Source organism: Conger conger, chromosome 9 (genome assembly GCF_963514075.1).
Source record: "Conger conger chromosome 9, fConCon1.1, whole genome shotgun sequence".
In the NCBI taxonomy this organism is placed as follows: domain Eukaryota; kingdom Metazoa; phylum Chordata; class Actinopteri; order Anguilliformes; family Congridae; genus Conger; species Conger conger.
In genome coordinates, this window is record NC_083768.1 from 60,735,187 (window position 1) to 60,763,151 (window position 27,965).

Genomic DNA, 27,965 nt, shown 5'->3' on the forward strand with positions numbered 1-27,965 from the left:
ACGGGACGCACCTGCATCCTGGACGTCAACCCGCAGGTCAGAACCAGAACCAGAGCCAACTGCAGAACCACAACTAACATACCTGTAGCCCAGTGTCTAAGGGGCCTGTAGCCCAGTGTCTAAGGGGCCTGTAGTCTAGTGCTTAAGGTGTCTGTAGCCTAGTGGCTAAGGTGCCTGTAGCCTAGTGGCTAATGTGCCTGTAGTCTAGTGGCTAAGGTGCCTGTAGCCTAGTGGCTAATGTGCCTGTAGTCTAGTGGCTAAGGTGCCTGTAGCCCAGTGGCTAAGGTGCCTGTAGTCTAGTGGTTAAGGGGCCTGTAGCCCAGTGGCTAAGGTGCATGGTGGTTCAAGCCCCATGGTTGGTGGTTCAAGCCCCGGTGTAGCCACAATAAGATCTGCACAGCTGCTGGGCCCTTGAGCAAGGCCCTTAACTCCACATTGCTGCAGGGGGATTGGCCCCTGCTTAGCCTAATCAACTGTAAGTGACTTTGGAGAAAGCGGCGACTGCATGGCAGGTTGATGTGGAGTGTGTGGTGCAGGCGCTGAAGCTGCTGAAGACGGTGGAGTTCATGCCGTACGTGGTGTTCGTGGGGGCGCCAGCGCTGGACACCCTCACAGCCATGCACCGCGCTGCCGTGGAGACCGGGGCCAGCACCAAGCAGCTAACGGTGAGACCGCCGCCACAACGTTCCTCTAACGTTACTGCAGGGTTACCCCAATGTTACTCAGCCCCGTCATCACAACGTCGCTCTAACGCTTCTGCCGTCTCTCAGGACATGGATCTGAAGCGGACTGTAGAGGAGAGCGCCAGGATACAGAGGTGCTATGGCCACTACTTTGACCTCTGCATAGTGAATGACAGTCTGGACCGGGCCTTCGACAGGCTGCAGGCGGCTGTGGACCGGCTCTGCTCCGACCCACAGTGGGTCCCGGTCAACTGGGTGTACTGAGCGCGTGCGGACACAGCAGGCCCCGCCCACAAACACAGGGCCACGCCCCTGCTTCACACACGACAGCAGCTCATTCTCCTCAACGAGAAGGGTGCTCATTTATTTCAATATTTGTAACTTTTTACGGAACATCTTTCTATGCATATAAACTTGGAGTTCAAAGAACAACAAAGAAAAGTAAAAAAAAACAAGATTTGCTTGTTCTTGTCTTTTTTCTAGTTTTTAAATAAGAGATTGTCACCATTTTGATCCTATTATTCTATTCTGTTTCCCTCTCAAATGGAGCTGAAGATACCATGCTGATAAGTCAAAGAAAAGAAAATCCGTTTTTTTTTTTTACAAATTGACCTGGAAAGATTCGAATCGACAGCTTTTCCCCAGAAGATAACGGTACAGCAACTACCGGAAGGTTCTGGAAGCAGGCGGTTTGTTTCGCGCTCGATTCCCGGTGTTGCTCCCATTTTACCCAGAACTACTCTGTGGTCTTCAGTCCCTGAGCGTTTACCTTTAATTAAGAACAGAGCGCAAAGTGTAGATTAGACCGCTTTTATTGGACAACGTGCATTAGTGAGCAGTGATGTAACTTTCCCTAGCCAAAAAGTTTGAGTTTTTTTCTTTCTTTCATTTCGTGGTTTATGTAATCTTTTTTGTAGTTTTTATTTTGATGTAGCTTCTAGTTTATTTTGTCTTTTGGATACAGTACATTTTGCGTCTGTGGTGATTGTTTGTCTGAATGTATGTGAATGAACTACGTGAGGGTTTAAGTCTCCTGAGTTCTGTTAGCCGTTTGTTTGCCGTTTTCATACACGTTTCCTCGGTGTTGATGGATGATGGAGCCCCGCGCCCAGCGGTGTCCCACAGAACTCCTTCCCCAAGCAGCTGCCTCATTAGTTTGTGATATTGGTTCCCTTTTTTATTTAGATAGCCTAATTTGACAGCATATATTTTTGCAAGTAAAGACCTGTATTTTAAAAAGGCATTTTCGATAACAGCCAAATAAACTGACTGAAACCTGTGGCGTGCGTCCTCTCTTTTATACAGCGGTACCCTCTGAACAATAGCTGGACAGCTAGACATCTGGCCGAGCTGGTCATTAGTACCAGGTGAAATGGAAACCTACAGCGTAGAACTCCAGAAAAATGGGCGGAAACCACTGAGCGAGTCAATTAACATGTCAACAGCCGTGAGTCCTCCTTTCTTCCAATGTGACAAAACTTTTTGGCCAAGAGGTACATGCTTAGGACATGTATTAAATAAATTATATTATGGCACTGGTTATGAACCACCAACAGCTTTGTCCGTAATACGGGAATTTAAAAAAACATTACGTTAACAACCGTAGCTCGTCATAAATGCTACTGTGCGATATTAGCTACAACTTCGATGTAACATTACGTTTTCCTGATCGTGGGTACACAGCGAAATGCAAGATGCCACACAGCGTGTGAATATTTCCAGGTTTGAACAGTACTCTTGAGGTTCGCCAAGCATATCAAGCTCGTGTAGATGACTGGATGTAGCTGCATGAAGTATACCACGACACGAGCTACCAGGTATTATCTCTTCCAAAAGTAAAATTGTGACACCAAGATACCTTATATCTACCCATATTTTTACTATAGGTAAACATTCAAAGATACATTCAGAACACGTCACTTCATATAACACAAAACTCACTTTAACTCACCTTAAATAAACGTAATCTTCGTTGAATTTGGGTAGATACATAGATATATGGCTTTGAAACGACAGAGCCGAGTTAACCGCCAGGGGGCGTTGATGGACAAATGTAGTCACTCAGCTGGAGTGGATGCTTGAATGAACAAAATAAATAAATAAATAAATAAATGAAACATGCACCCATCGTGGGGTGTGCGTATGCCTTGCCTGCTTAGATTCTATAATCAGTTAATATTTATAAAGCTGATGTATTTTGGGTATTTCCTAAACTCATTGTATTATCATTTTGTTTATTTTCTTTTAAAACGTGTTTTTAATAATCTAAAAAATGTTTAAATACTGTTTACATGCGTTAAAAAATGTGTTCGTTAAAATTCACTTTCTTGGAGTGAGGCCCAATCAGCAGTCAGGGTGAGAGTTCAGGGGGGAAGCAAAAAGACGCGAGAGAGAAAAAACGGGAGTAGAGCGAGTAGAGACAAGACGGGAGAGCTAGCACTGGTGCACTGCTATTGATAAGTTTATATAATATAATATATTGAATAGTTTGTGTAAGGGCATATTTTCAAATTTGTCCATAAAATAGCCACAAGTTTAGACGTAATGTCGAGCTTCTTTGACTGGCTTTACAATGATTGAATTTTACCTTTATGGATGAAGATGCGATGGTTGGGGGTAGAGAGGGAAGCAGGGCAGACAGGCAAGGCAGGTGAGTTGGCAGGTGGATGAGAGCAAACAAAGGAAACTCCAATAGATTCCAATGATTCAAACAAATGGTTAGTAGAAAGTAGTTAAATCAGTAGATCCAAATAATGAAAATGTGACATTCAAGTATTCAAAAGGGTCCAAAGGTCTTCAACAGCCGTAAAGAACTGTGTGCTCTTACGTCTTCCTAACTCCTTTGTTCTCAGTGTTCTAAAATCAAAAGTGAGTGTGGCTCCCCGTCGGGGAATCGAACCCCGGTCTCCCGCGTGACAGGCACGCATTCAACTAATTTAAATGGAAAATGGCTCCTACAGTTTGTATAACACCAATGTATAGTGATATTGTAGTGAATGTGTTTAGACGAACGGACAGTGAGTCTTTTAGCAACATTCTACAGTGATACAGTGGTGTTATAACGTGTTTGATATCGAAAACTCGGACAGAGTTTACGACGAGGATACATGCTAGTTAGCTCGACGTAGCTTGCCGTTGGAGGATCCAAGGACGTTGTATAAGAGTAGCCAGCCCGGTCACTCCTTCACACGTCGTCTCCAAGATCTCCGGGGACCGAACACAATTGAGGAGGACCGCAGTGACGACGTCTCAACACACAGCGCCGCCCGACATTGCGTTGCTATGGAGGAGGACAACCAGCGCAAGTTTGTTTTGTTTTCTCTCGCGGCGCTTTTGGCGCGAAGCGGCCATTTTGTTTGAGGCTTCACCGAACGCTAGCACCGATACAGGCCTGCATCTCTGCTGACAACTGGTTGCGTACCCAATGTTACTGCATTTAGGATATATATTTGCCGGCGTATTTTAGGTTTGAAAAAGTGGTGTAAATATGTTGACTTAACTGTTTTGAGTGAATGCATAGCAGTTAAAGAACTGAAAAGCAAGCCATTCATTTGTGTTTATCTGTTATATACAAATATACACATAGAAATATAACATATTTTTCAAGTAAATAGTTTAAACTTCTCTTGGATATTTGCCTGTCTGTGGGTGGCTTATTTGATACAGAGAGTAAGCTAACAGTGACAAGGTTTACAATAGCCTACATTTAGTGAATTATTTAATTAGAGCATTAATTAACACTAGAGAGAGTGATCTCGTTATATAGGAATTCGGGGAGCGCACTAATAGCCAGACACGCTAGGGGGCGCTACAGTAATATTTGGGGAACCAGTTTCTCTTCCGAGGAAAAACCTACTCCTCCTGTCTACTTCCTCCAGGCTGCTGACAGGCAAATATAACGAAAGCACCCGGTGATTCACCTGCGTTAATTCACGTAAATGAGACAAAACTACTACAATATGGGTTTTTAAACTGCTTTTAATGCAAACAAAGGCATATATTCAGTACATGCATACATTGATATCCATACATGTATAAATAAAATATTACGGCAGCTTAATTGTGCATGTATTACATAAAATAATATGAACTACCACTATAAAAAGCTGAAAGTAGTGGTGCATAGAGTCTGTGGCCCTGTCAATGGCCAGAAGTAAACCCCCCTCTCAATTTAAACATTCCTAATCCAGACTGGGCCCATCTCACACCCCCAACCCAGCCCAGCCCAGCCTGGGCCCAGTCACTGACAGAACCCTGGAGAGAGGATTCAGAGATCCTGCATGAGAACTTGTATGAACAGAGAACCAGCAGGGCCACGTCCCTTCTGGGGTGACAGTCCAAAACAAAATTTAAAAAATGATGAAACATTTTTGAAGAACAGATTTTTAAAAAATAGACATTTCAGATTGACAGCAAACATAAAATATGAACAGTACACATATGGACTGTAAAAAGGCTTAAAACTTAGTTTTAAATATAAATACTGTATTTATTACATGTATAGTAAAATATAATAAATATCGGTTAGCTTACAGCACTGGTACTGCATATAAAATAACAATGCAACTGTAATAGCATATAACGAAAAAAATATATATATAATATATATATATATATTTATATATATATAAAAGCTTAATTCTGTATATATTATATATAGTACCAGTGCTGGGATCAGGCTGGGATTTGTGCAAACCCAACCACAAAACAAACATTTAAATACATTCTTCAAGCTTAATGATATCATTTTAAATATGAGTGCAATAAAACATGATTACTGTAGAAATGATAATACAAATGTGTATTCAGAAAGGGGGGGTACACACACACTCACACTCTCTCTCTAAAGACCCAGAGTGGCTAGGCCTTGCACTGCGATACACATGACGAGGGGGCGGAGCCCTGCCTGGGCTCCTAGCTCCGCCCACAGCCTGCCCATCTCTCTGCGCAGCACCACATTGGAGGATGAGAAGAGGAGCTCCACCCTCTGACACACCTCTTCATCGGCCAGGGCTGACTCCCCACTCACCTGCAGGACACACACAGCCAGGCATGCTGGGTAATGTAGCGAGCAAGCTGGGTAATGTAGTGAAAGGTAGCAGAGCCAGTTTAGCTTTGAGATCCATCAGACACTCACCAGGTCCTGTAGGGTCTTCAGCACAGGAGGAGAACAGCAGGCACACAGCTGAGCCAGACCAGCATCAGTCATCTCTGAGGGAGGGAGGGAGAGAGAGAGAGAGAGAGAGAGGTATATATAGGCATAAACGTAAGTATGACAAGTGTGTGTCTGTTTGTGTATTTGTTTATGTGTGTATGAGGGGTGTTCAGCCTGAGGTATAAGTTCAAGACGGTGAATGTCGGCTAGTATTTGCTCATTGTCAAATGCTTGCCAATGTAATATAATTCTTACTAGGTAAGCAGCTAATCAGTGAGACCCAAGTCATGTCAATTGTATTAAAAAGGTGTTGGCGGTGGACGGGATGGGATGTTCATGTAAAAACAGTATCTGCTTGCGGCAAACATGGCTTGCCATGAACGTTCGCCGTCTTGAATGCACGTTGGGTATTCAGTGTACAGGTGTGTAGGGGTACAGGTACGGGTACAGGTAGAGGTGGCCTGTAGCATAGTGGTTAAGGTACATGACTGGGATAAGATCCACACAGCCGTTGGGCCCTTGAGCAAGGCCCTTAACCCTGCATTGCTCCAGGAGAGGATTGTGTCCTGCTCAGTTTAATCAACTAAGTCATGCAGAGGTGAGTGGCACAGGTGTGTGGATGACTCACCCTCCATGGCACTGAGCAGCAGGTGTACGGTGGCGATGAGGTCAGCGTGTGGGGGCGGGGCTTTCTGAAGCAGGTCCAGCAGGGCTCGAACCCTCCCCTCCTCACAGAGAGGCCCACTCAGCTCCGCCCACGAGGAGACCCTGCCCACCACCAACTCTTCCAGCTGGAGAACAGGGTGTTCAGCACCATCTTTATCATCATCACCATCATCATCATCATCACCATCATCATCATCATCACCATCGTCATCATCATCGCCACCATCATCGCCACCATCATCACCATCATCACCATCATCATCATCACCATCATCATCACCACCACCATCATCACCATAATCATCATCACCACCATCATCACCATCACCACCATCATCACCATCTCCATCACAACCATCACCATCATCGTCATCACCACCATCACAACCATCATCACCATCACCACCATCACCACCATCACCATCATCACCATCATCATCATCACCATCGTCATCATCATCGCCACCATCATCGCCATCATCATCACCATCATCACCATCATCATCATCACCATCACCACCATCATCACCACCATCACAACCATCACCACCATCATCACCATCACAACCATCACCATCATCATCATCACCACCATCACAACCATCATCACCATCACCACCATCATCACCATCACCATCATCATCATCACCATCATCATCATCACCATCATCATCACCTACATGCTCCTCACTAACCGTGTTCTCCAGTATGCTGAGTGTGGACCGGTCACACAGAACCTGCTGAAGCAGCTGGAAGAGGCTGGACCGGACCGGCACTGGGAGGGCTGCAAGGAGCTGGAGATGAGCCTTCAGCCAAGAGAGTTCTGAGACAGAGAGACCACAACCAAGCTTATCTTATCAGATCCTATACACACACAAACACACACACATATGTATCGTTTACTGTAACTCCTGGCAGCTCTGTGTCTGTGCGATGTCCCTCAGGGCTCAATCTCATTATATATGCTTCGCTTGGGCCACACTAGAGCTGCACCTCTTAACACTGCTTTGGAGATGACATGCTTCATGCTTTCTTGATGAGAAAAACTGCAGACTGGTCTCTTGCCTTAGCCATGCTGCTTTGGCCAGATAACCTGTCCAGAATGCAGCAGCTGGGCTCCTAGTTGGATCAAATCATCGGTCCCATAAATACAGTATAACACCTGTTCACATTGCCCTGGTTACCTACATTCTAAGCTACTTTTAATTTCCTAAAAGGCCTTGCATGGCCTGGCCTTGCTAAGTCGTTTTTTTACACTTTTAAAGGTCTTTTAAATTGTTGGGCCTTTTAATTGTCAAATGTCTGCTCATACATTTTACTTGCTTACATGTTGTGTGTATTTAGGCTTGTATGTGTGTGCATGTGTATGTGTGTGTGTGCGTGTGTATGTATTATATATGATGATGTTCTTATGATGGATTTGCACTGATTAACTTATTTGTTTTCTTCATAACTGTGTGTTTGGAAAAAGGTTTTACTTGCACACATATGGAGAGGGATGTGGGTGGAGCTACCTTCCTGTAGGATGCTGATTGGCTGTTCCCTGTGTTCCTCTCCATTGCTTCTGATTGGCCCATCCACCTCAAACCCCCCCTCAGTGTCCAGCTGGAGACAGAATTCTGTATACACACACACACACACACACACACACACACATACACACACACACACACACAGACACACACACACAAATTATCTTCATATCCCACTGGCAGTGTAGTTGCTAACCAAAATTAATTTATTAATGTCACTGACAGATAACATCAGGTCTCACACACACACTGACACAAACACACGCGCACACACACACACTCACACACACACACACACACTCATACCCTCTCACACACACACACACACACTCATACCCTCTCACACACACACTCATACCCTCTCACACACACACACACACACACACTCATACCCTCTCACACACACACACACACACACACGCACACACACACTCATACCCTCTCACACACACACACACACACACTCATACCCTCTCACACACACTCACACACACACTCTCTCTCACCATAGTGGCCGGTGGGGGTGATGTCCAGCTCCAGGACACTGTAGGCCAGGACGGAGCCCTCTGGGATCTCCAGGGAGATGTTGCTGTCCTTCTGCAGGCTGCCTTTCTCCTGCACAGACACCTGCAGCCCACCCATTGGTTAGTCTGGGTCACATGACTAGCAGCAAAGTGCGTAATGGTTGGTGTGAAGGCAGGTGTGGGGTGGTTGGTGTGAGGGTGTGAGGGTGTGAGGGCAGGTGGGGTTGGTGTGGGGTGTGAGTGTGGGGTGTGAGGGTGTGAGGGTGTGAGGTGAGGGTGTGAGAGTGAGGGGGTGAGGGTGTGAGAGTGTGGGGTGTGAGGGCAGGTGGGGTTGGTGTGAGGGTGTGAGGTGAGGGTGTGAGGGTGAGAGTGTGAGGTGTGAGAGTGAGGGTGAGGGGGTGTGAGGGTGTGATGGTGTGAGGGTGAGGGTGTGAGAGTGTGGGGTGTGAGGGCAGGTGGGGTTGGTGTGAGGGTGTGAGAGTGAGGGGGTGAGGGTGTGAGAGTGAGGGTGTGAGGTGAGGGTGTGAGGGTGTGAGGTGAGGGTGAGAGTGAGGGTGTGAGAGTGAGGGTGTGAGGGTGTGAGAGTGAGGGTGTGAGGGGGTGAGGGTGTGAGAGTGAGGGTGTGAGAGTGGGTGTGAGAGTGAGGGTGTGAGGGTGTGAGGTGAGGGGGTGAGGGTGAGGGGGTGAGGGTGTGAGAGTGAGGGGGTGAGGGGGTGAGTGTGAGGGGGTGAGTGTGAGGGTGTGAGGGTGAGGGGGTGGGTGTGAGGGGGTGAGGGTGTGAGGGTGTGAGAGTGAGGGGGTGAGGGTGTGAGGGTGAGAGTGTGAGGTTGTGGGGTTGTGGGGTGTGAGGGGGTGAGGGTGTGAGGGGGTGAGAGTGTGAGGTGAGGGTGAGGGTGTGAGGGTGAGGGGGTGAGAGTGAGGGTGTGAGGGGGTGAGGGTGAGGGTGTGAGGGTGAGGGTGTGAGAGGGTGAGGGTGTGAGGGTGAGGGTGTGAGGGTGAGGTGAGGGTGTGAGAGTGAGGGGGTGAGGGTGTGAGGGTGAGGGTGTGAGGGTGTGAGGGTGAGGTGAGGGTGTGAGAGTGAGGGGGTGAGGGGGTGAGGGTGTGAGGGTGTGAGGGTGAGGGTGAGGTGAGGGTGTGAGAGTGAGGGTGTGAGGGTGTGAGAGTGAGGGTGTGAGGGTGAGGGTGTGAGGGCGTTACCTGCACGCTGCTGGTGGTGATGAGGGGCAGCATGGCGCTGCAGCTGCCGGCCCGGCGGGTCTGCTGGGTGATGGAGCAGGGCTGTGTGGAGACGATCCGCTCCTTCAGCACCGCCAGCGCCAGCCCCCGCCCCCCGCCCCGCCCCCCGCCAGGCCCACGCCCCTGCACCAACCGCAGCAGCCCATGCTGCGGGTTCAGCCTCCTGAACACACACACACACACACACACCACATTACAGGGAGGTCTGGAAATATCTGCACAGTGGTACAATTTTAGTGAGTCAAGAGGAGGACCAGGTGTATAGGTGTGGTACAGGTGTGAAGGTGTGGTACAGGTGTGGTATAGGTGTATATGTGTGGTACAGGTGTATATGTGGTACAGGTGTATAGGTGTGGCACAGGTGTGGTACAGGTATGGTATAGGTGTATAGGTGTGGTACAGGTGTATAGGTGTGGTATAGGTGTATACGTGGTACAGGTGTATAGGTGTGGCACAGGTGTGGTATAGGTGTATAGGTGTGGCACAGGTGTGGTACAGGTATATAGGTGTGGCACAGGTGTGGTACAGGTGTGGTACAGGTGTTCTCTGACCTGTTATGGGAGTCCTGCAGCAGTTTCGGGACGTCCACTTCCTGCTTCCTCAGGTTCCCGAAGGAGGACTGCAGTTTGGATGAGCCTTTCCCCTGCACGTTCACGCTCACCTGTTCCCCCCCGCACTCCAGCCTGCCTGACGCACTGTCCCCAAATGTGCCCTCATACTTCAGGAAGTCCTTCTCCAGCACACCTGCCCGAGAGAGAGAGAGAGCCATCACCCTGCCCCTCACCTGTGGGGCTGCTACTGCTTACCTGTGCCAGGTGTGGCTCCTGATGCACAGCTGTGTTAGCACAACACAACCAGGAGTTACGACTCTTTCATAGCACAGGTGAGTGTGTGTGTGTGTGTGTGTGTGTGTGTGTGTGTGTGTGTGTGTGTGTGTAAGACGTGTATGAGTGTGTGTGTGTGTATGTGTGTGTGAGTGTGTGTGTATGTGTTTATGTGTGTGTATGTGTGAGTGCGTGTGTGTGTGTGTATGTGTGTGTGAGTGTGTGTGAGTGTGTGTGTGTATGTGCGAGTGTGTGTGTATGTGTGTGAGTGTGAGTGTGTGTATGTGCGAGTGTGTGTGTGTGTGTGTATGTGTGTGAGTGTGTGAGTGTGTGAGTGTGTGTGTGTGTGTGAGAGTGTGTGTGTGTGAGTGTGTGTGTGTATGTGTGAGTGTGTGTGTGTGTATGTGCGAGTGTATGTGTGAGTGAGTGTGTGTGTGTGTGTATGTGTGTGTGTGTGAGAGTGTGTGTGTGTGAGAGTGTGTGTGTGTGTGAGAGTGTGTGTGAGTGTGTGCGTGTGTGTGAGTGTGTGTGTGTATGTGTGAGTGTGTGTGTGTGAGAGTGTGTGAGAGTGTGAGAGTGTGTGTGAGTGTGTATGTGTGAGTGTGTGTGTGTGTGTGTGTGTGTATGTGTGAGTGTGTGTGTGTGTGAGTGTGTGTGAGTGTGTGTGTGTGAGAGAGTGTGTGTGTGTGTGTGTGTGTGTGAGTGTGAGTGTGTGTGTGTGTGTGAGTGTGTGTGTGTGTGTATGTGTGAGTGTGTGTGTGTGTGTGAGTGTGTGTGAGTGTGTGTGTGTGTGAGTGTGTGAGAGAGTGTGTGTGTGTGTGTGTGTGTGTGTGTGTGTATGTGTGAGTGTGAGTGTGTGTGTGTGTGAGTGTGTGTGTGCATTGCTGTGCAGGTGAGTGCAGTCCCACAGGTGTGCATACCTGTGCTGATGGGCGTGTCTCCCAGCAGCAGGTCGTTGAGGGTGAAGTCGGTGGGCCGGTATTTGGTCCGCTGCCAGAACCAGGGTCCATGGCTCTTCAGAACCAGCGCCAGCAGGTCCAGCTTTTCCGAGTCATTGATCCGGGTCAGTGGGATCAGGGTCCCGCCCGGGTCAATCTGCTGCACAAAGGCACCGGTGGCTTGGGCCAACATTCCGCTACGGGCGACAGGAAAAAAGTCAACACAGAACTGCTAGCAGTAAACAGCATCAAACATTACACACGAACACACACATACACAAACTCACACACTCACACAGTTATGACCAGCCATTCAACCCGACTTCACTCGTAATTTATATGACCAGAGGCAGCCCTCCCATCGAGGATAATCATGGTATCGCCGCCAGACGCCGCTAAACGCACTTGAATTTCCTCAAAAAGAAATGGACATGAACTTCGTACAGGTCGGGGATATAGATATTTAAAGTCACAGCCCTTGGTAGGACGCAGGGGCCCCGTTTCGGGGCTTCGTTTCCGCTCGGGTTTACCCAAGACATTCCAGCGAAAAGGACTGCGCGTGACCAGATTAGGGAGTGCGGGTGAGCGCACGCGAGCGCACGCGAGTTTACGGCTGAGCAGAACGACGACAAGAGGAACAAATGCGGTTCTTACACTCTCAGAAATAACTTCGAGAATTGCCGAAAAGTGTACAAATGCTTGTCGCTGGGGGGGGTACCCTATAGGTAGCCTACAGACAATTGTACCCCAAGCCAACAATATGTAATTCATTTGTAATTTTTTTGCTTGGAAAAACGTACTTATTTCTACCCAAAGAGAACGTTATTACTGTACTTCCAGGGTACATCTGAGAAATGTGATCCTTGAAGAACGAAAATGTACCTTTATTTCTGAAAGTGTGTCCGCTTAGCTGTGCGCGTGAGGACGATCGCGGTGAACAGACGAATGACTTCACTCTTTGAAGTGGAGGCACTTTCTACAACTTTCCGTTCGGCTGCTGAAGTGGGCGTTCGCGATCTGCAGCGCATTCAGCAGGGTGAATACATGTCAGATTTCCCCTGCCTCCCTTTTAACGCACGTTACGATTCCGAGAATACTACTTGTGAACTACGGGTATTTCCCACAACGAGAATACGGTAGCTCAATCTAGGTCAGTTAAGAGAGAAGCACATGGCAATTTAATGAATAGCGAAGTAACTTCAACTGCTTGTTTTATTTATTAGCCTAATAAATTAACCACAATAAATGTTATTTAAATACTTCACACACAGAAGACTCTCTCTAAATTTAGCACAGGGACCTGAAACAGTAAACTCGTGGATCTGATTGGCTGGAGGAAAATAGCGACAATATAACTAAAGACTGTTAGCCCGTTACCAGTTGCTGCACCATTGTAAAGCTTTGTAACAAATAAAGACGGTCATGAATTTGTTTCTGAACTCACCTCAGTCTTGGGGTCGCGATCTTATACCCTGCGCAACGGACAGCCCTGTCAACCCAGTGCGAATTCGCTGTCTGTATTTTATGAACTGGATGTCAAACGATTATATATTTTGGGCGTATTTATTTTCTGGGGGATTCTGATAGGATTAGGGAGGTGCCAATCACAAGAAAAGCTATGTAATAGAATGAGTGGGCTTTTAAGAAGTGGGCGAAGACCAATCCTTTTCGGGTACCGCCGGTTCATGCGCTGGAGCCAAGCGACCTCCAGTAAATCCAGCCCAGATGTGAGAACAAGAGCGGACTTGTTGATTCCGGGAAATCATTTGAAAATTCTGGAAATAGGGTTCCGATGGGCCCACACTGACATTATTATCGAGCATTTTAGCAGCACCTTGTTGAAGCATCTGAAAAGTGTCTGTGGACAACTCAGCGATGTTCTGACCTGGAAGAAGAACACATTACACCACCTACCTGCTGCAGATCAAAGGCCACACCACACACCTGTAAACCTACACCTGACACACACAACAGCCACATGTCCAGGAGCGGTGTATGTGCCACATCCTAATGAAATACACTGCCAAGGGGCTGCTGTGCACCATAAGCAGAGCGAACACGTTCTTGTGCTGATAGAATGCTGCGTGTTTAGAGTTCATGGGTGGAAATAACACAAGGCTGGGCTTTTACGTTCTGACTTCCTGACCGTTGGACTTTCCACCTCTGGTTTAGACCAGGAGGCCTGTCGCCTATTGGCTGGTATCGCTCACAGGGCCCCGTGATTGGCTTTATGAAATCACTCGATCCAGTCATCTCTCTCCCACGTCATATCATTGCTATGGTGATGACACTAATCTGAGACATGCTGTTTTCCTCTATATGCAGTAAACAGACTCTGAGGCTCGGAGAAAACATGACCACAGTAGATATGAACACCTGCATGTCCTACCACAGTAGATATGAACACCTGCGTGTCTGAACACAGTAGATATGAGCACCTGCATGTCTGACCACAGTAGATATGAGCTCTCTCTCAGTTCCTCTTTGCTCCTGCAGGACGGGGGAGAGTCTGGTGGTTAGAGTGCTGACCTGCCCTGCTCCCTCTCTAACACATGGGAGCCTCCATTTTCACTTCTGCATTTCCATGGGTTACAGTAAAGAGCGTGCAATCAGGGCTTCTCTGTCTGGGAGGTTAACCAATACACCAACACACACCAAACATGAACACGACTGAGACCATTTTAAACACAAACTCAAACATGAACACGACTGAGACCATTTTAAACACAAACTCAAACATGAACACGACTGAGACCATTTTAAACTCAAACATGAACACGACTGAGACCATTTTAAACACAAACTCAAACATGAACACGACTGAGACCATTTTAAACACAACCTCAAATATGAACACGACAGACCATTTTAAACACAAACTCAAACATGAACACGACTGAGACCATTTTAAACACAACCTCAAACATGAACACGACTGAGACCATTTTAAACACAAACTCAAACATGAACACGACTGAGACCATTTTAAACACAAACTCAAACATGAACATGACTGAGACCATTTTAAACTCAAACATGAACACGACTGAGACCATTTTAAACTCAAACTCAAACATGAACACGACTGAGACCATTTTAAACTCAAACTCAAACATGAACACGACTGAGACCATTTTAAACACAAACTCAAACATGAACACGACTGAGACCATTTTAAACACAAACTCAAACATGAACACGACTGAGACCATTTTAAACACAAACTCAAACATGAACACGACTGAGACCATTTTAAACTCAAACTCAAACATGAACACGACTGAGACCATTTTAAACTCAAACTCAAACATGAACACGACTGAGACCATTTTAAACTCAAACATGAACACGACTGAGACCATTTTAAACTCAAACATGAACACGACTGAGACCATTTTAAACTCAAACATGAACACGACTGAGACCATTTTAAACACAAACTCAAACATGAACATGACTGAGACCATTTTAAACACAAACTCAAACATGAACACGACTGAGACCATTTTAAACACAAACTCAAACATGAACACGACTGAGACCATTTTAAACACAACCTCAAACACGAACACGACTGAGACCATTTTGAACACAAACTCAAACATGAACACGACTGAGACCATTTTAAACACAACCTCAAACATGAACACGACTGAGACCATTTTAAACTCAAACATGAACACGACTGAGACCATTTTAAACACAAACTCAAACATGAACACGACAGACCATTTTAAACACAAACTCAAACATGAACACGACTGAGACCATTTTAAACACAAACTCAAACATGAACACGACTGAGACCATTTTAAACACAAACTCAAACATGAACACGACTGAGACCATTTTAAACACAAAGTCAAACATGAACATGACTGAGACCATTTTAAACTCAAACTCAAACATGAACACGACTGAGACCATTTTAAACACAACCTCAAACATGAACACGACTGAGACCATTTTAAACACAAACTCAAACATGAACACGACTGAGACCATTTTAAACACAACCTCAAACATGAACACGACTGAGACCATTTTTAACTCAAACTCAAACATGAACACGACTGAGACTATTTTAAACACAAACTCAAACATGAACACGACTGAGACCATTTTAAACACAAACTCAAACATGAACACGACTGAGACCATTTTAAACTCAAACTCAAACATGAACACGACTGAGACCATTTTAAACTCAAACTCAAACATGAACACGACTGAGACCATTTTAAACTCAAACATGAACACGACTGAGACCATTTTAAACTCAAACATGAACACGACTGAGACCATTTTAAACTCAAACATGAACACGACTGAGACCATTTTAAACTCAAACATGAACACGACTGAGACCATTTTAAACACAAACTCAAACATGAACACGACTGAGACCATTTTAAACACAAACTCAAACATGAACACGACTGAGACCATTTTAAACTCAAACATGAACACGACTGAGACCATTTTAAACTCAAACTCAAACATGAACATGACTGAGACCATTTTAAACTCAAACATGAACACGACTGAGACCATTTTAAACTCAAACTCAAACATGAACACGACTGAGACCATTTTAAACTCAAACTCAAACATGAACACGACTGAGACCATTTTAAACACAAACTCAAACATGAACACGACTGAGACCATTTTAAACACAAACTCAAACATGAACACGACTGAGACCATTTTAAACTCAAACTCAAACATGAACACGACTGAGACCATTTTAAACTCAAACTCAAACATGAACACGACTGAGACCATTTTAAACTCAAACATGAACACGACTGAGACCATTTTAAACTCAAACATGAACACGACTGAGACCATTTTAAACTCAAACATGAACACGACTGAGACCATTTTAAACACAAACTCAAACATGAACACGACTGAGACCATTTTAAACACAAACTCAAACATGAACACGACTGAGACCATTTTAAACACAAACTCAAACATGAACACGACTGAGACCATTTTAAACACAACCTCAAACATGAACACGACTGAGACCATTTTGAACACAAACTCAAACATGAACACGACTGAGACCATTTTAAACACAACCTCAAACATGAACACGACTGAGACCATTTTAAACACAAACTCAAACATGAACACGACAGACCATTTTAAACACAAACTCTAACATGAACACGACTGAGACCATTTTAAACACAAACTCAAACATGAACACGACTGAGACCATTTTAAACACAAACTCAAACATGAACACGACTGAGACCATTTTAAACACAAACTCAAACATGAACATGACTGAGACCATTTTAAACTCAAACTCAAACATGAACACGACTGAGACCATTTTAAACACAAACTCAAACATGAACACGACTGAGACCATTTTAAACACAAACTCAAACATGAACACGACTGAGACCATTTTAAACACAAACTCAAACATGAACACGACTGAGACCATTTTAAACACAACCTCAAACATGAACACGACTGAGACCATTTTTAACTCAAACTCAAACATGAACACGACTGAGACCATTTTAAACACAAACTCAAACATGAACACGACTGAGACCATTTTAAACACAAACTCAAACATGAACACGACTGAGACCATTTTAAACTCAAACTCAAACATGAACACGACTGAGACCATTTTAAACACCTCAAACATGAACACGACTGAGACCATTTTAAACACAACCTCAAACATGAACACGACTGAGACCATTTTAAACACAACCTCAAACATGAACACGACTGAGACCATTTTAAACACAAACTCAAACATGAACACGACTGAGACCATTTTAAACACAACCTCAAACATGAACACGACTGAGACCATTTTAAACACAAACTCAAACATGAACACGACTGAGACCATTTTAAACACAACCTCAAACATGAACACGACTGAGACCATTTTGAACACAAACTCAAACATGAACACGACTGAGACCATTTTAAACACAACCTCAAACATGACCCGACTGAGACCATTTTAAACTCAAACATGAACACGACTAAGACCATTTTAAACACAAACTCAAACATGAACACGACAGACCATTTTAAACACAAACACTAACATGAACACGACTGAGACCATTTTAAACACAAACTCAAACATGAACACGACTGAGACCATTTTAAACACAAACTCAAACATGAACACGACTGAGACCATTTTAAACACAAACTCAAACATGAACATGACTGAGACCATTTTAAACTCAAACTCAAACATGAACACGACTGAGACCATTTCAAACACAACCTCAAACATGAACACGACTGAGACCATTTTAAACACAACCTCAAACATGAACACGACTGAGACCATTTTAAACACAAACTCAAACATGAACACGACTGAGACCATTTTAAACACAACCTCAAACATGAACACGACTGAGACCATTTTTAACTCAAACTCAAACATGAACACGACTGAGACCATTTTAAACACAAACTCAAACATGAACACGACTGAGACCATTTTAAACTCAAACTCAAACATGAACACGACTGAGACCATTTTAAACACAAACTCAAACATGAACATGACTGAGACCATTTTAAACTCAAACTCAAACATGAACACGACTGAGACCATTTCAAACACAACCTCAAACATGAACACGACTGAGACCATTTTAAACACAACCTCAAACATGAACACGACTGAGACCATTTTAAACACAAACTCAAACATGAACACGACTGAGACCATTTTAAACACAACCTCAAACATGAACACGACTGAGACCATTTTTAACTCAAACTCAAACATGAACACGACTGAGACCATTTTAAACACAAACTCAAACATGAACACGACTGAGACCATTTTAAACTCAAACTCAAACATGAACACGACTGAGACCATTTTAAACTCAAACTCAAACATGAACATGACTGAGACCATTTTAAACACAACCTCAAACATGAACACGACTGAGACCATTTTAAACACAACCTCAAACATGAACACGACTGAGACCATTTTAAACACAAACTCAAACATGAACACGACTGAGACCATTTTAAACACAACCTCAAACATGAACACGACTGAGACCATTTTAAACACAAACTCAAACATGAACACGACTGAGACCATTTTAAACTCAAACTCAAACATGAACACGACTGAGACCATTTTAAACACAACCTCAAACATGAACACGACTGAGACCATTTTAAACTCAAACATGAACACGACTGAGACCATTTTAAACTCAAACATGAACACGACTGAGACCATTTTAAACTCAAACATGAACACGACTGAGACCATTTTAAACACAAACTCAAACATGAACACGACTGAGACCATTTTAAACACAAACTCAAACATGAACACGACTGAGACCATTTTAAACACAAACTCAAACATGAACATGACTGAGACCATTTTAAACTCAAACATGAACACGACTGAGACCATTTTAAACTCAAACTCAAACATGAACACGACTGAGACCATTTTAAACTCAAACTCAAACATGAACACGACTGAGACCATTTTAAACACAAACTCAAACATGAACACGACTGAGACCATTTTAAACACAAACTCAAACATGAACACGACTGAGACCATTTTAAACACAAACTCAAACATGAACACGACTGAGACCATTTTAAACACAAACTCAAACATGAACACGACTGAGACCATTTTAAACACAAAGTCAAACATGAACATGACTGAGACCATTTTAAACTCAAACTCAAACATGAACACGACTGAGACCATTTTAAACACAACCTCAAACATGAACACGACTGAGACCATTTTAAACACAAACTCAAACATGAACACGACTGAGACCATTTTAAACACAACCTCAAACATGAACACGACTGAGACCATTTTTAACTCAAACTCAAACATGAACACGACTGAGACTATTTTAAACACAAACTCAAACATGAACACGACTGAGACCATTTTAAACACAAACTCAAACATGAACACGACTGAGACCATTTTAAACTCAAACTCAAACATGAACACGACTGAGACCATTTTAAACTCAAACTCAAACATGAACACGACTGAGACCATTTTAAACTCAAACATGAACACGACTGAGACCATTTTAAACTCAAACATGAACACGACTGAGACCATTTTAAACTCAAACATGAACACGACTGAGACCATTTTAAACTCAAACATGAACACGACTGAGACCATTTTAAACACAAACTCAAACATGAACACGACTGAGACCATTTTAAACACAAACTCAAACATGAACACGACTGAGACCATTTTAAACTCAAACATGAACACGACTGAGACCATTTTAAACTCAAACTCAAACATGAACATGACTGAGACCATTTTAAACTCAAACATGAACACGACTGAGACCATTTTAAACTCAAACTCAAACATGAACACGACTGAGACCATTTTAAACTCAAACTCAAACATGAACACGACTGAGACCATTTTAAACACAAACTCAAACATGAACACGACTGAGACCATTTTAAACACAAACTCAAACATGAACACGACTGAGACCATTTTAAACACAAACTCAAACATGAACACGACTGAGACCATTTTAAACTCAAACTCAAACATGAACACGACTGAGACCATTTTAAACTCAAACTCAAACATGAACACGACTGAGACCATTTTAAACTCAAACATGAACACGACTGAGACCATTTTAAACTCAAACATGAACACGACTGAGACCATTTTAAACTCAAACATGAACACGACTGAGACCATTTTAAACACAAACTCAAACATGAACACGACTGAGACCATTTTAAACACAAACTCAAACATGAACACGACTGAGACCATTTTAAACACAAACTCAAACATGAACACGACTGAGACCATTTTAAACACAACCTCAAACATGAACACGACTGAGACCATTTTGAACACAAACTCAAACATGAACACGACTGAGACCATTTTAAACACAACCTCAAACATGAACACGACTGAGACCATTTTAAACACAAACTCAAACATGAACACGACAGACCATTTTAAACACAAACTCTAACATGAACACGACTGAGACCATTTTAAACACAAACTCAAACATGAACACGACTGAGACCATTTTAAACACAAACTCAAACATGAACACGACTGAGACCATTTTAAACACAAACTCAAACATGAACATGACTGAGACCATTTTAAACTCAAACTCAAACATGAACACGACTGAGACCATTTCAAACACAACCTCAAACATGAACACGACTGAGACCATTTTAAACACAACCTCAAACATGAACACGACTGAGACCATTTTAAACACAAACTCAAACATGAACACGACTGAGACCATTTTAAACACAACCTCAAACATGAACACGACTGAGACCATTTTTAACTCAAACTCAAACATGAACACGACTGAGACCATTTTAAACACAAACTCAAACATGAACACGACTGAGACCATTTTAAACACAAACTCAAACATGAACACGACTGAGACCATTTTAAACTCAAACTCAAACATGAACACGACTGAGACCATTTTAAACACCTCAAACATGAACACGACTGAGACCATTTTAAACACAACCTCAAACATGAACACGACTGAGACCATTTTAAACACAACCTCAAACATGAACACGACTGAGACCATTTTAAACACAAACTCAAACATGAACACGACTGAGACCATTTTAAACACAACCTCAAACATGAACACGACTGAGACCATTTTAAACACAAACTCAAACATGAACACGACTGAGACCATTTTAAACACAACCTCAAACATGAACACGACTGAGACCATTTTGAACACAAACTCAAACATGAACACGACTGAGACCATTTTAAACACAACCTCAAACATGACCCGACTGAGACCATTTTAAACTCAAACATGAACACGACTAAGACCATTTTAAACACAAACTCAAACATGAACACGACAGACCATTTTAAACACAAACACTAACATGAACACGACTGAGACCATTTTAAACACAAACTCAAACATGAACACGACTGAGACCATTTTAAACACAAACTCAAACATGAACACGACTGAGACCATTTTAAACACAAACTCAAACATGAACATGACTGAGACCATTTTAAACTCAAACTCAAACATGAACACGACTGAGACCATTTCAAACACAACCTCAAACATGAACACGACTGAGACCATTTTAAACACAACCTCAAACATGAACACGACTGAGACCATTTTAAACACAAACTCAAACATGAACACGACTGAGACCATTTTAAACACAACCTCAAACATGAACACGACTGAGACCATTTTTAACTCAAACTCAAACATGAACACGACTGAGACCATTTTAAACACAAACTCAAACATGAACACGACTGAGACCATTTTAAACTCAAACTCAAACATGAACACGACTGAGACCATTTTAAACACAAACTCAAACATGAACATGACTGAGACCATTTTAAACTCAAACTCAAACATGAACACGACTGAGACCATTTCAAACACAACCTCAAACATGAACACGACTGAGACCATTTTAAACACAACCTCAAACATGAACACGACTGAGACCATTTTAAACACAAACTCAAACATGAACACGACTGAGACCATTTTAAACACAACCTCAAACATGAACACGACTGAGACCATTTTTAACTCAAACTCAAACATGAACACGACTGAGACCATTTTAAACACAAACTCAAACATGAACACGACTGAGACCATTTTAAACTCAAACTCAAACATGAACACGACTGAGACCATTTTAAACTCAAACTCAAACATGAACACGACTGAGACCATTTTAAACACAACCTCAAACATGAACACGACTGAGACCATTTTAAACACAACCTCAAACATGAACACGACTGAGACCATTTTAAACACAAACTCAAACATGAACACGACTGAGACCATTTTAAACACAACCTCAAACATGAACACGACTGAGACCATTTTAAACACAAACTCAAACATGAACACGACTGAGACCATTTTAAACTCAAACTCAAACATGAACACGACTGAGACCATTTTAAACACAACCTCAAACATGAACACGACTGAGACCATTTTAAACTCAAACATGAACACGACTGAGACCATTTTAAACTCAAACATGAACACGACTGAGACCATTTTAAACTCAAACATGAACACGACTGAGACCATTTTAAACACAAACTCAAACATGAACACGACTGAGACCATTTTAAACACAAACTCAAACATGAACACGACTGAGACCATTTTAAACACAAACTCAAACATGAACATGACTGAGACCATTTTAAACTCAAACATGAACATGACTGAGACCATTTTCAACTCAAACTCAAACATGAACACGACTGAGACCATTTTAAACTCAAACTCAAACATGAACACGACTGAGACCATTTTAAACACAAACTCAAACATGAACACGACTGAGACCATTTTAAACACAAACTCAAACATGAACACGACTGAGACCATTTTAAACACAAACTCAAACATGAACACGACTGAGACCATTTTAAACTCAAACTCAAACATGAACACGACTGAGACCATTTTAAACTCAAACTCAAACATGAACACGACTGAGACCATTTTAAACTCAAACATGAACACGACTGAGACCATTTTAAACTCAAACATGAACACGACTGAGACCATTTTAAACTCAAACATGAACACGACTGAGACCATTTTAAACACAAACTCAAACATGAACACGACTGAGACCATTTTAAACACAAACTCAAACATGAACACGACTGAGACCATTTTAAACACAAACTCAAACATGAACACGACTGAGACCATTTTAAACACAACCTCAAACATGAACACGACTGAGACCATTTTGAACACAAACTCAAACATGAACACGACTGAGACCATTTTAAACACAACCTCAAACATGAACACGACTGAGACCATTTTAAACACAAACTCAAACATGAACACGACAGACCATTTTAAACACAAACTCTAACATGAACACGACTGAGACCATTTTAAACACAAACTCAAACATGAACACGACTGAGACCATTTTAAACACAAACTCAAACATGAACACGACTGAGACCATTTTAAACACAAACTCAAACATGAACATGACTGAGACCATTTTAAACTCAAACTCAAACATGAACACGACTGAGACCATTTCAAACACAACCTCAAACATGAACACGACTGAGACCATTTTAAACACAACCTCAAACATGAACACGACTGAGACCATTTTAAACACAAACTCAAACATGAACACGACTGAGACCATTTTAAACACAACCTCAAACATGAACACGACTGAGACCATTTTTAACTCAAACTCAAACATGAACACGACTGAGACCATTTTAAACACAAACTCAAACATGAACACGACTGAGACCATTTTAAACACAAACTCAAACATGAACACGACTGAGACCATTTTAAACTCAAACTCAAACATGAACACGACTGAGACCATTTTAAACACCTCAAACATGAACACGACTGAGACCATTTTAAACACAACCTCAAACATGAACACGACTGAGACCATTTTAAACACAACCTCAAACATGAACACGACTGAGACCATTTTAAACACAAACTCAAACATGAACACGACTGAGACCATTTTAAACACAACCTCAAACATGAACACGACTGAGACCATTTTAAACACAAACTCAAACATGAACACGACTGAGACCATTTTAAACACAACCTCAAACATGAACACGACTGAGACCATTTTGAACACAAACTCAAACATGAACACGACTGAGACCATTTTAAACACAACCTCAAACATGAACACGACTGAGACCATTTTAAACTCAAACATGAACACGACTAAGACCATTTTAAACACAAACTCAAACATGAACACGACAGACCATTTTAAACACAAACACTAACATGAACACGACTGAGACCATTTTAAACACAAACTCAAACATGAACACGACTGAGACCATTTTAAACACAAACTCAAACATGAACACGACTGAGACCATTTTAAACACAAACTCAAACATGAACATGACTGAGACCATTTTAAACTCAAACTCAAACATGAACACGACTGAGACCATTTCAAACACAACCTCAAACATGAACACGACTGAGACCATTTTAAACACAACCTCAAACATGAACACGACTGAGACCATTTTAAACACAAACTCAAACATGAACACGACTGAGACCATTTTAAACACAACCTCAAACATGAACACGACTGAGACCATTTTTAACTCAAACTCAAACATGAACACGACTGAGACCATTTTAAACACAAACTCAAACATGAACACGACTGAGACCATTTTAAACTCAAACTCAAACATGAACACGACTGAGACCATTTTAAACTCAAACTCAAACATGAACACGACTGAGACCATTTTAAACACAACCTCAAACATGAACACGACTGAGACCATTTTAAACACAACCTCAAACATGAACACGACTGAGACCATTTTAAACACAAACTCAAACATGAACACGACTGAGACCATTTTAAACTCAAACTCAAACATGAACACGACTGAGACCATTTTAAACTCAAACTCAAACATGAACACGACTGAGACCATTTTAAACACAACCTCAAACATGAACACGACTGAGACCATTTTAAACTCAAACTCAAACATGAACACGACTGAGACCATTTTAAACACAACCTCAAACATGAACACGACTGAGACCATTTTAAACACAATCTCAATCATGAACACGACTGAGACCATTTTAAACACAACCTCAAACATGAACACGACTGAGACCATTTTAAACACAAACTCAAACATGAACACGACTGAGACCATTTTAAACTCAAACTCAAACATGAACACGACTGAGACCATTTTAAACACAACCTCAAACATGAACACGACTAAGACCATTTTAAACTCAAACTCAAACATGAACACGACTGAGACCATTTTAAACTCAAACTCAAACATGAACACGACAGACCATTTTAAACACAAACTCAAACATGAACACGACTGAGACCATTTTAAACACAAACTCAAACATGAACACGACTGAGACCATTTTAAACACAAACTCAAACATGAACACGACTGAGACCATTTTAAACACAACCTCAAACATGAACACGACTGAGACCATTTTAAACTCAAACTCAAACATGAACACGACTGAGACCATTTTAAACACAAACTCAAACATGAACACGACTGAGACCATTTTAAACTCAAACATGAACACGACTGAGACCATTTTAAACTCAAACATGAACATGACTGAGACCATTTTAAACTCAAACTCAAACATGAACACGACTGAGACCATTTTAAACACAAACTCAAACAGCCTCTTCTTCTCTCCGTTGCTCTCTTTCTTTCTTTTACTTTATAACTTTAGTTCACTTTATAAATATTATACAGCAATGCCATGTGCATCTTTATGTTACAATTATGTTTTGTGTTGATGATGTTGTATATCTGATATTGTATGTGTGCCTATACATTCACACAATGGATTGGACGTTGTCTATGGACATCTATCTAACAGTCACTGACATTACAGATGCTGGAGATTTGGGTGTTAGTCTCGATGATGTCGCCGTATTTACCACACAAACATCCAGCAGTTGTAATGTCAGTTACCATGGAATTGCTCTATAAATGTGATGACTTATGGCATCAGACATTTTATTAAATACTCTGTTTTTGTCCCTATTCAAGTAAATAGCTTCTGCTGAAAGAAGCTTTCCTACATATTTTCAGAATTTCAAACTTTCTTTTTAAAATCAGGGAAAAGACACACAGTTCTAAGAGGCAAAAATATCACACTGTAAATATGTGAATAAAGGCGGGGTTTTTGAGGAAAAAACATTCTTCGCTTGCATAAGACATTGAAAGTCATCTCATCAGCAGTTTAGAGGAACTAAAAACCCCCACAGAATCCCCACTTCTGTCAAAAACCCCCACAGGGCTCTTTCTGGTCACTTTTCTTACCTCCTTGTTCTTTCATGTGGCAGTTTGAAAACATGACGACTATAGACATGGCAGATGGGGAGAGGTGGCTCCACAGGTCAGTTACAGACGTGGCAGATGGGGAGAGGTGGCTCCACAGGTCAGTTACAGATGTGGCAGATGGAGAGAGGTGGCTCCACAGGTCAGTTACAGACGTGGCAGATGGGGAGAGGTGGACCCACAGGTCAGTTACAGATGTGGCAGATGGAGAGAGGTGGACCCACAGGTCAGTTACAGACGTGGCAGATGGAGAGAGGTGGAGCGATTGGAATGACCCTGTTTTTTTCAGTGATCCACGCCAAGCCATTGCCCATGGCCTTTTCTGCCTCCAGCTCCTGAATGACTTACTGCAGGAGCTTCTCTGTCCTGGTCCTCCCCGTCTGTCCTGGTCCTCCCTGTCTGTCCTGGTCCTCCCTGTCTGTCCTGGTCCTCTCTGCCTGTCCTGGTCCTCTCTGTCTGTCTGTCACTTGGGAAAAAGGAAGCGAGCTCACGGAGAGGAGGAAGTAGAAGTGGTGTTGGGAAATAAGCTTCTGATGTTGTACAACTTTTGAGGAACTCACACCACTCCCTCTCTCCCCCTCCCTCTGCCTCTCTTTCCCTCCTCTCTCTCTCAGTTACAGACGTGGCAGATGGGGAGAGGTGGCTCCACAGGTCAGTTACAAACGTGGCAGATGGGGAGAGGTGTCTCCACAGGTCAGTTACAGACATGGCAGATGGGGAGAGGTGGACCCACAGGTCAGTTACAGATGTGGCAGTTGGAGAGAGGTGGACCCACAGGTCAGTTACAGACGTGGCAGATGGGGAGAGGTGTCTCCACAGGTCAGTTACAGACGTGGCAGATGGGGAGAGGTGGACCCACAGGTCAGTTACAGATGTGGCAGATGGAGAGAGGTGGACCCACAGGTCAGTTACAGATGTGGCAGTTGGAGAGAGGTGGACCCACAGGTCAGTTACAGACGTGGCAGATGGAGAGAGGTGCAGCGATTGGAATGACCCTGTTCTTTTCAGTGACCCATGCCACGCCCCCTTGTCTGATCTTGACCACTGATGAAGCCCTGTGGGTGGAGCTTTCTCTCCAACCCCAACACACAGAGTGGGAGTGTGTGACAGTGGCCCATGGCCTTTTCTGCCTACAGCTCCTGAATGACTTACTGCAGGAGCTTCTCTGTCCTGGTCCTCCCTGTCTGTCCTGGTCCTCCCTGTCTGTCCTGGTCCTCCCTGTCTGTCTGTCACTTGGGGAAAAGGAAGCGAGCTCACGGAGAGGAGGAAGTAGAAGTGGTGTTGGGAAATAAGCTTCTGATGTTGTACAACTTTTGAGGAACTCACACCACTCCCTCTCTCCCCCTCCCTCTCCCTCTCTTTCCCTCCTCTCTTTC

General features: G+C 43.1%; 2 protein-coding genes across 5 annotated transcripts in view; one reads left to right on the forward strand and one right to left on the reverse strand.

The window, feature by feature from the left end:
* Positions 1-1,728, forward strand: part of pals2b (protein associated with LIN7 2, MAGUK p55 family member b) — a 17,621-nt gene extending 15,893 nt beyond the window's left edge. Inside the window, exons 10-12 of the mRNA XM_061254822.1 lie at positions 1-36; positions 537-665; positions 771-1,728. The exon at positions 1-36 is cut by the window's left edge and continues 167 nt beyond it. Coding sequence (XP_061110806.1) covers positions 1-36; positions 537-665; positions 771-947 — 342 coding nt within the window. The 3' untranslated portion in view covers positions 948-1,728. The remainder of the gene's footprint in view (positions 37-536; positions 666-770) is intronic.
* A 2,915-nt stretch (positions 1,729-4,643) lies between these two features.
* gsdmea (gasdermin Ea) lies at positions 4,644-27,934 on the reverse strand. 4 transcript variants are annotated; one of them, XM_061256485.1, is made up of 11 exons: positions 26,572-27,934; positions 13,003-13,443; positions 11,541-11,755; positions 10,348-10,540; positions 9,758-9,959; positions 8,543-8,663; positions 8,019-8,123; positions 7,200-7,327; positions 6,467-6,629; positions 5,821-5,894; positions 4,644-5,712 (listed from the first exon to the last, which is right to left on the reverse strand). In XM_061256485.1, exons 3-11 carry the CDS (start codon positions 11,749-11,751, stop codon positions 5,527-5,529), a joined length of 1,383 nt encoding a protein of 460 aa, XP_061112469.1. In that variant the 5' UTR covers positions 11,752-11,755; positions 13,003-13,443; positions 26,572-27,934; the 3' UTR covers positions 4,644-5,526. The 4 variants fall into 4 exon arrangements, with proteins under 4 accessions (XP_061112469.1, XP_061112471.1, XP_061112468.1 ...); XM_061256487.1 differs by lacking the exon at positions 26,572-27,934 and adding an exon at positions 12,441-12,575 and having other exon boundaries at positions 13,003-14,382; XM_061256484.1 differs by lacking the exon at positions 13,003-13,443.
* Positions 27,935-27,965: the final 31 nt, after the last annotated feature.

Bases quoted from the DNA above. Each gene is read 5' to 3' on its own strand.
- gsdmea (XM_061256484.1), bottom strand. From the start codon at position 11,751: ATGTTGGCCCAAGCCACCGGTGCCTTTGTGCAGCAGATTGACCCGGGC. The intron at 8,664-9,757 runs GTAACGCCCTCA...GGTGGGCTGCAG, and splicing joins TCACCACCAGCAGCGTGCAG to GTGTCTGTGCAGGAGAAAGG. The intron at 7,328-8,018 runs GTAGCTCCACCC...TCTCTGTCTCAG, and splicing joins AATCAGCATCCTACAGGAAG to AACTCTCTTGGCTGAAGGCT.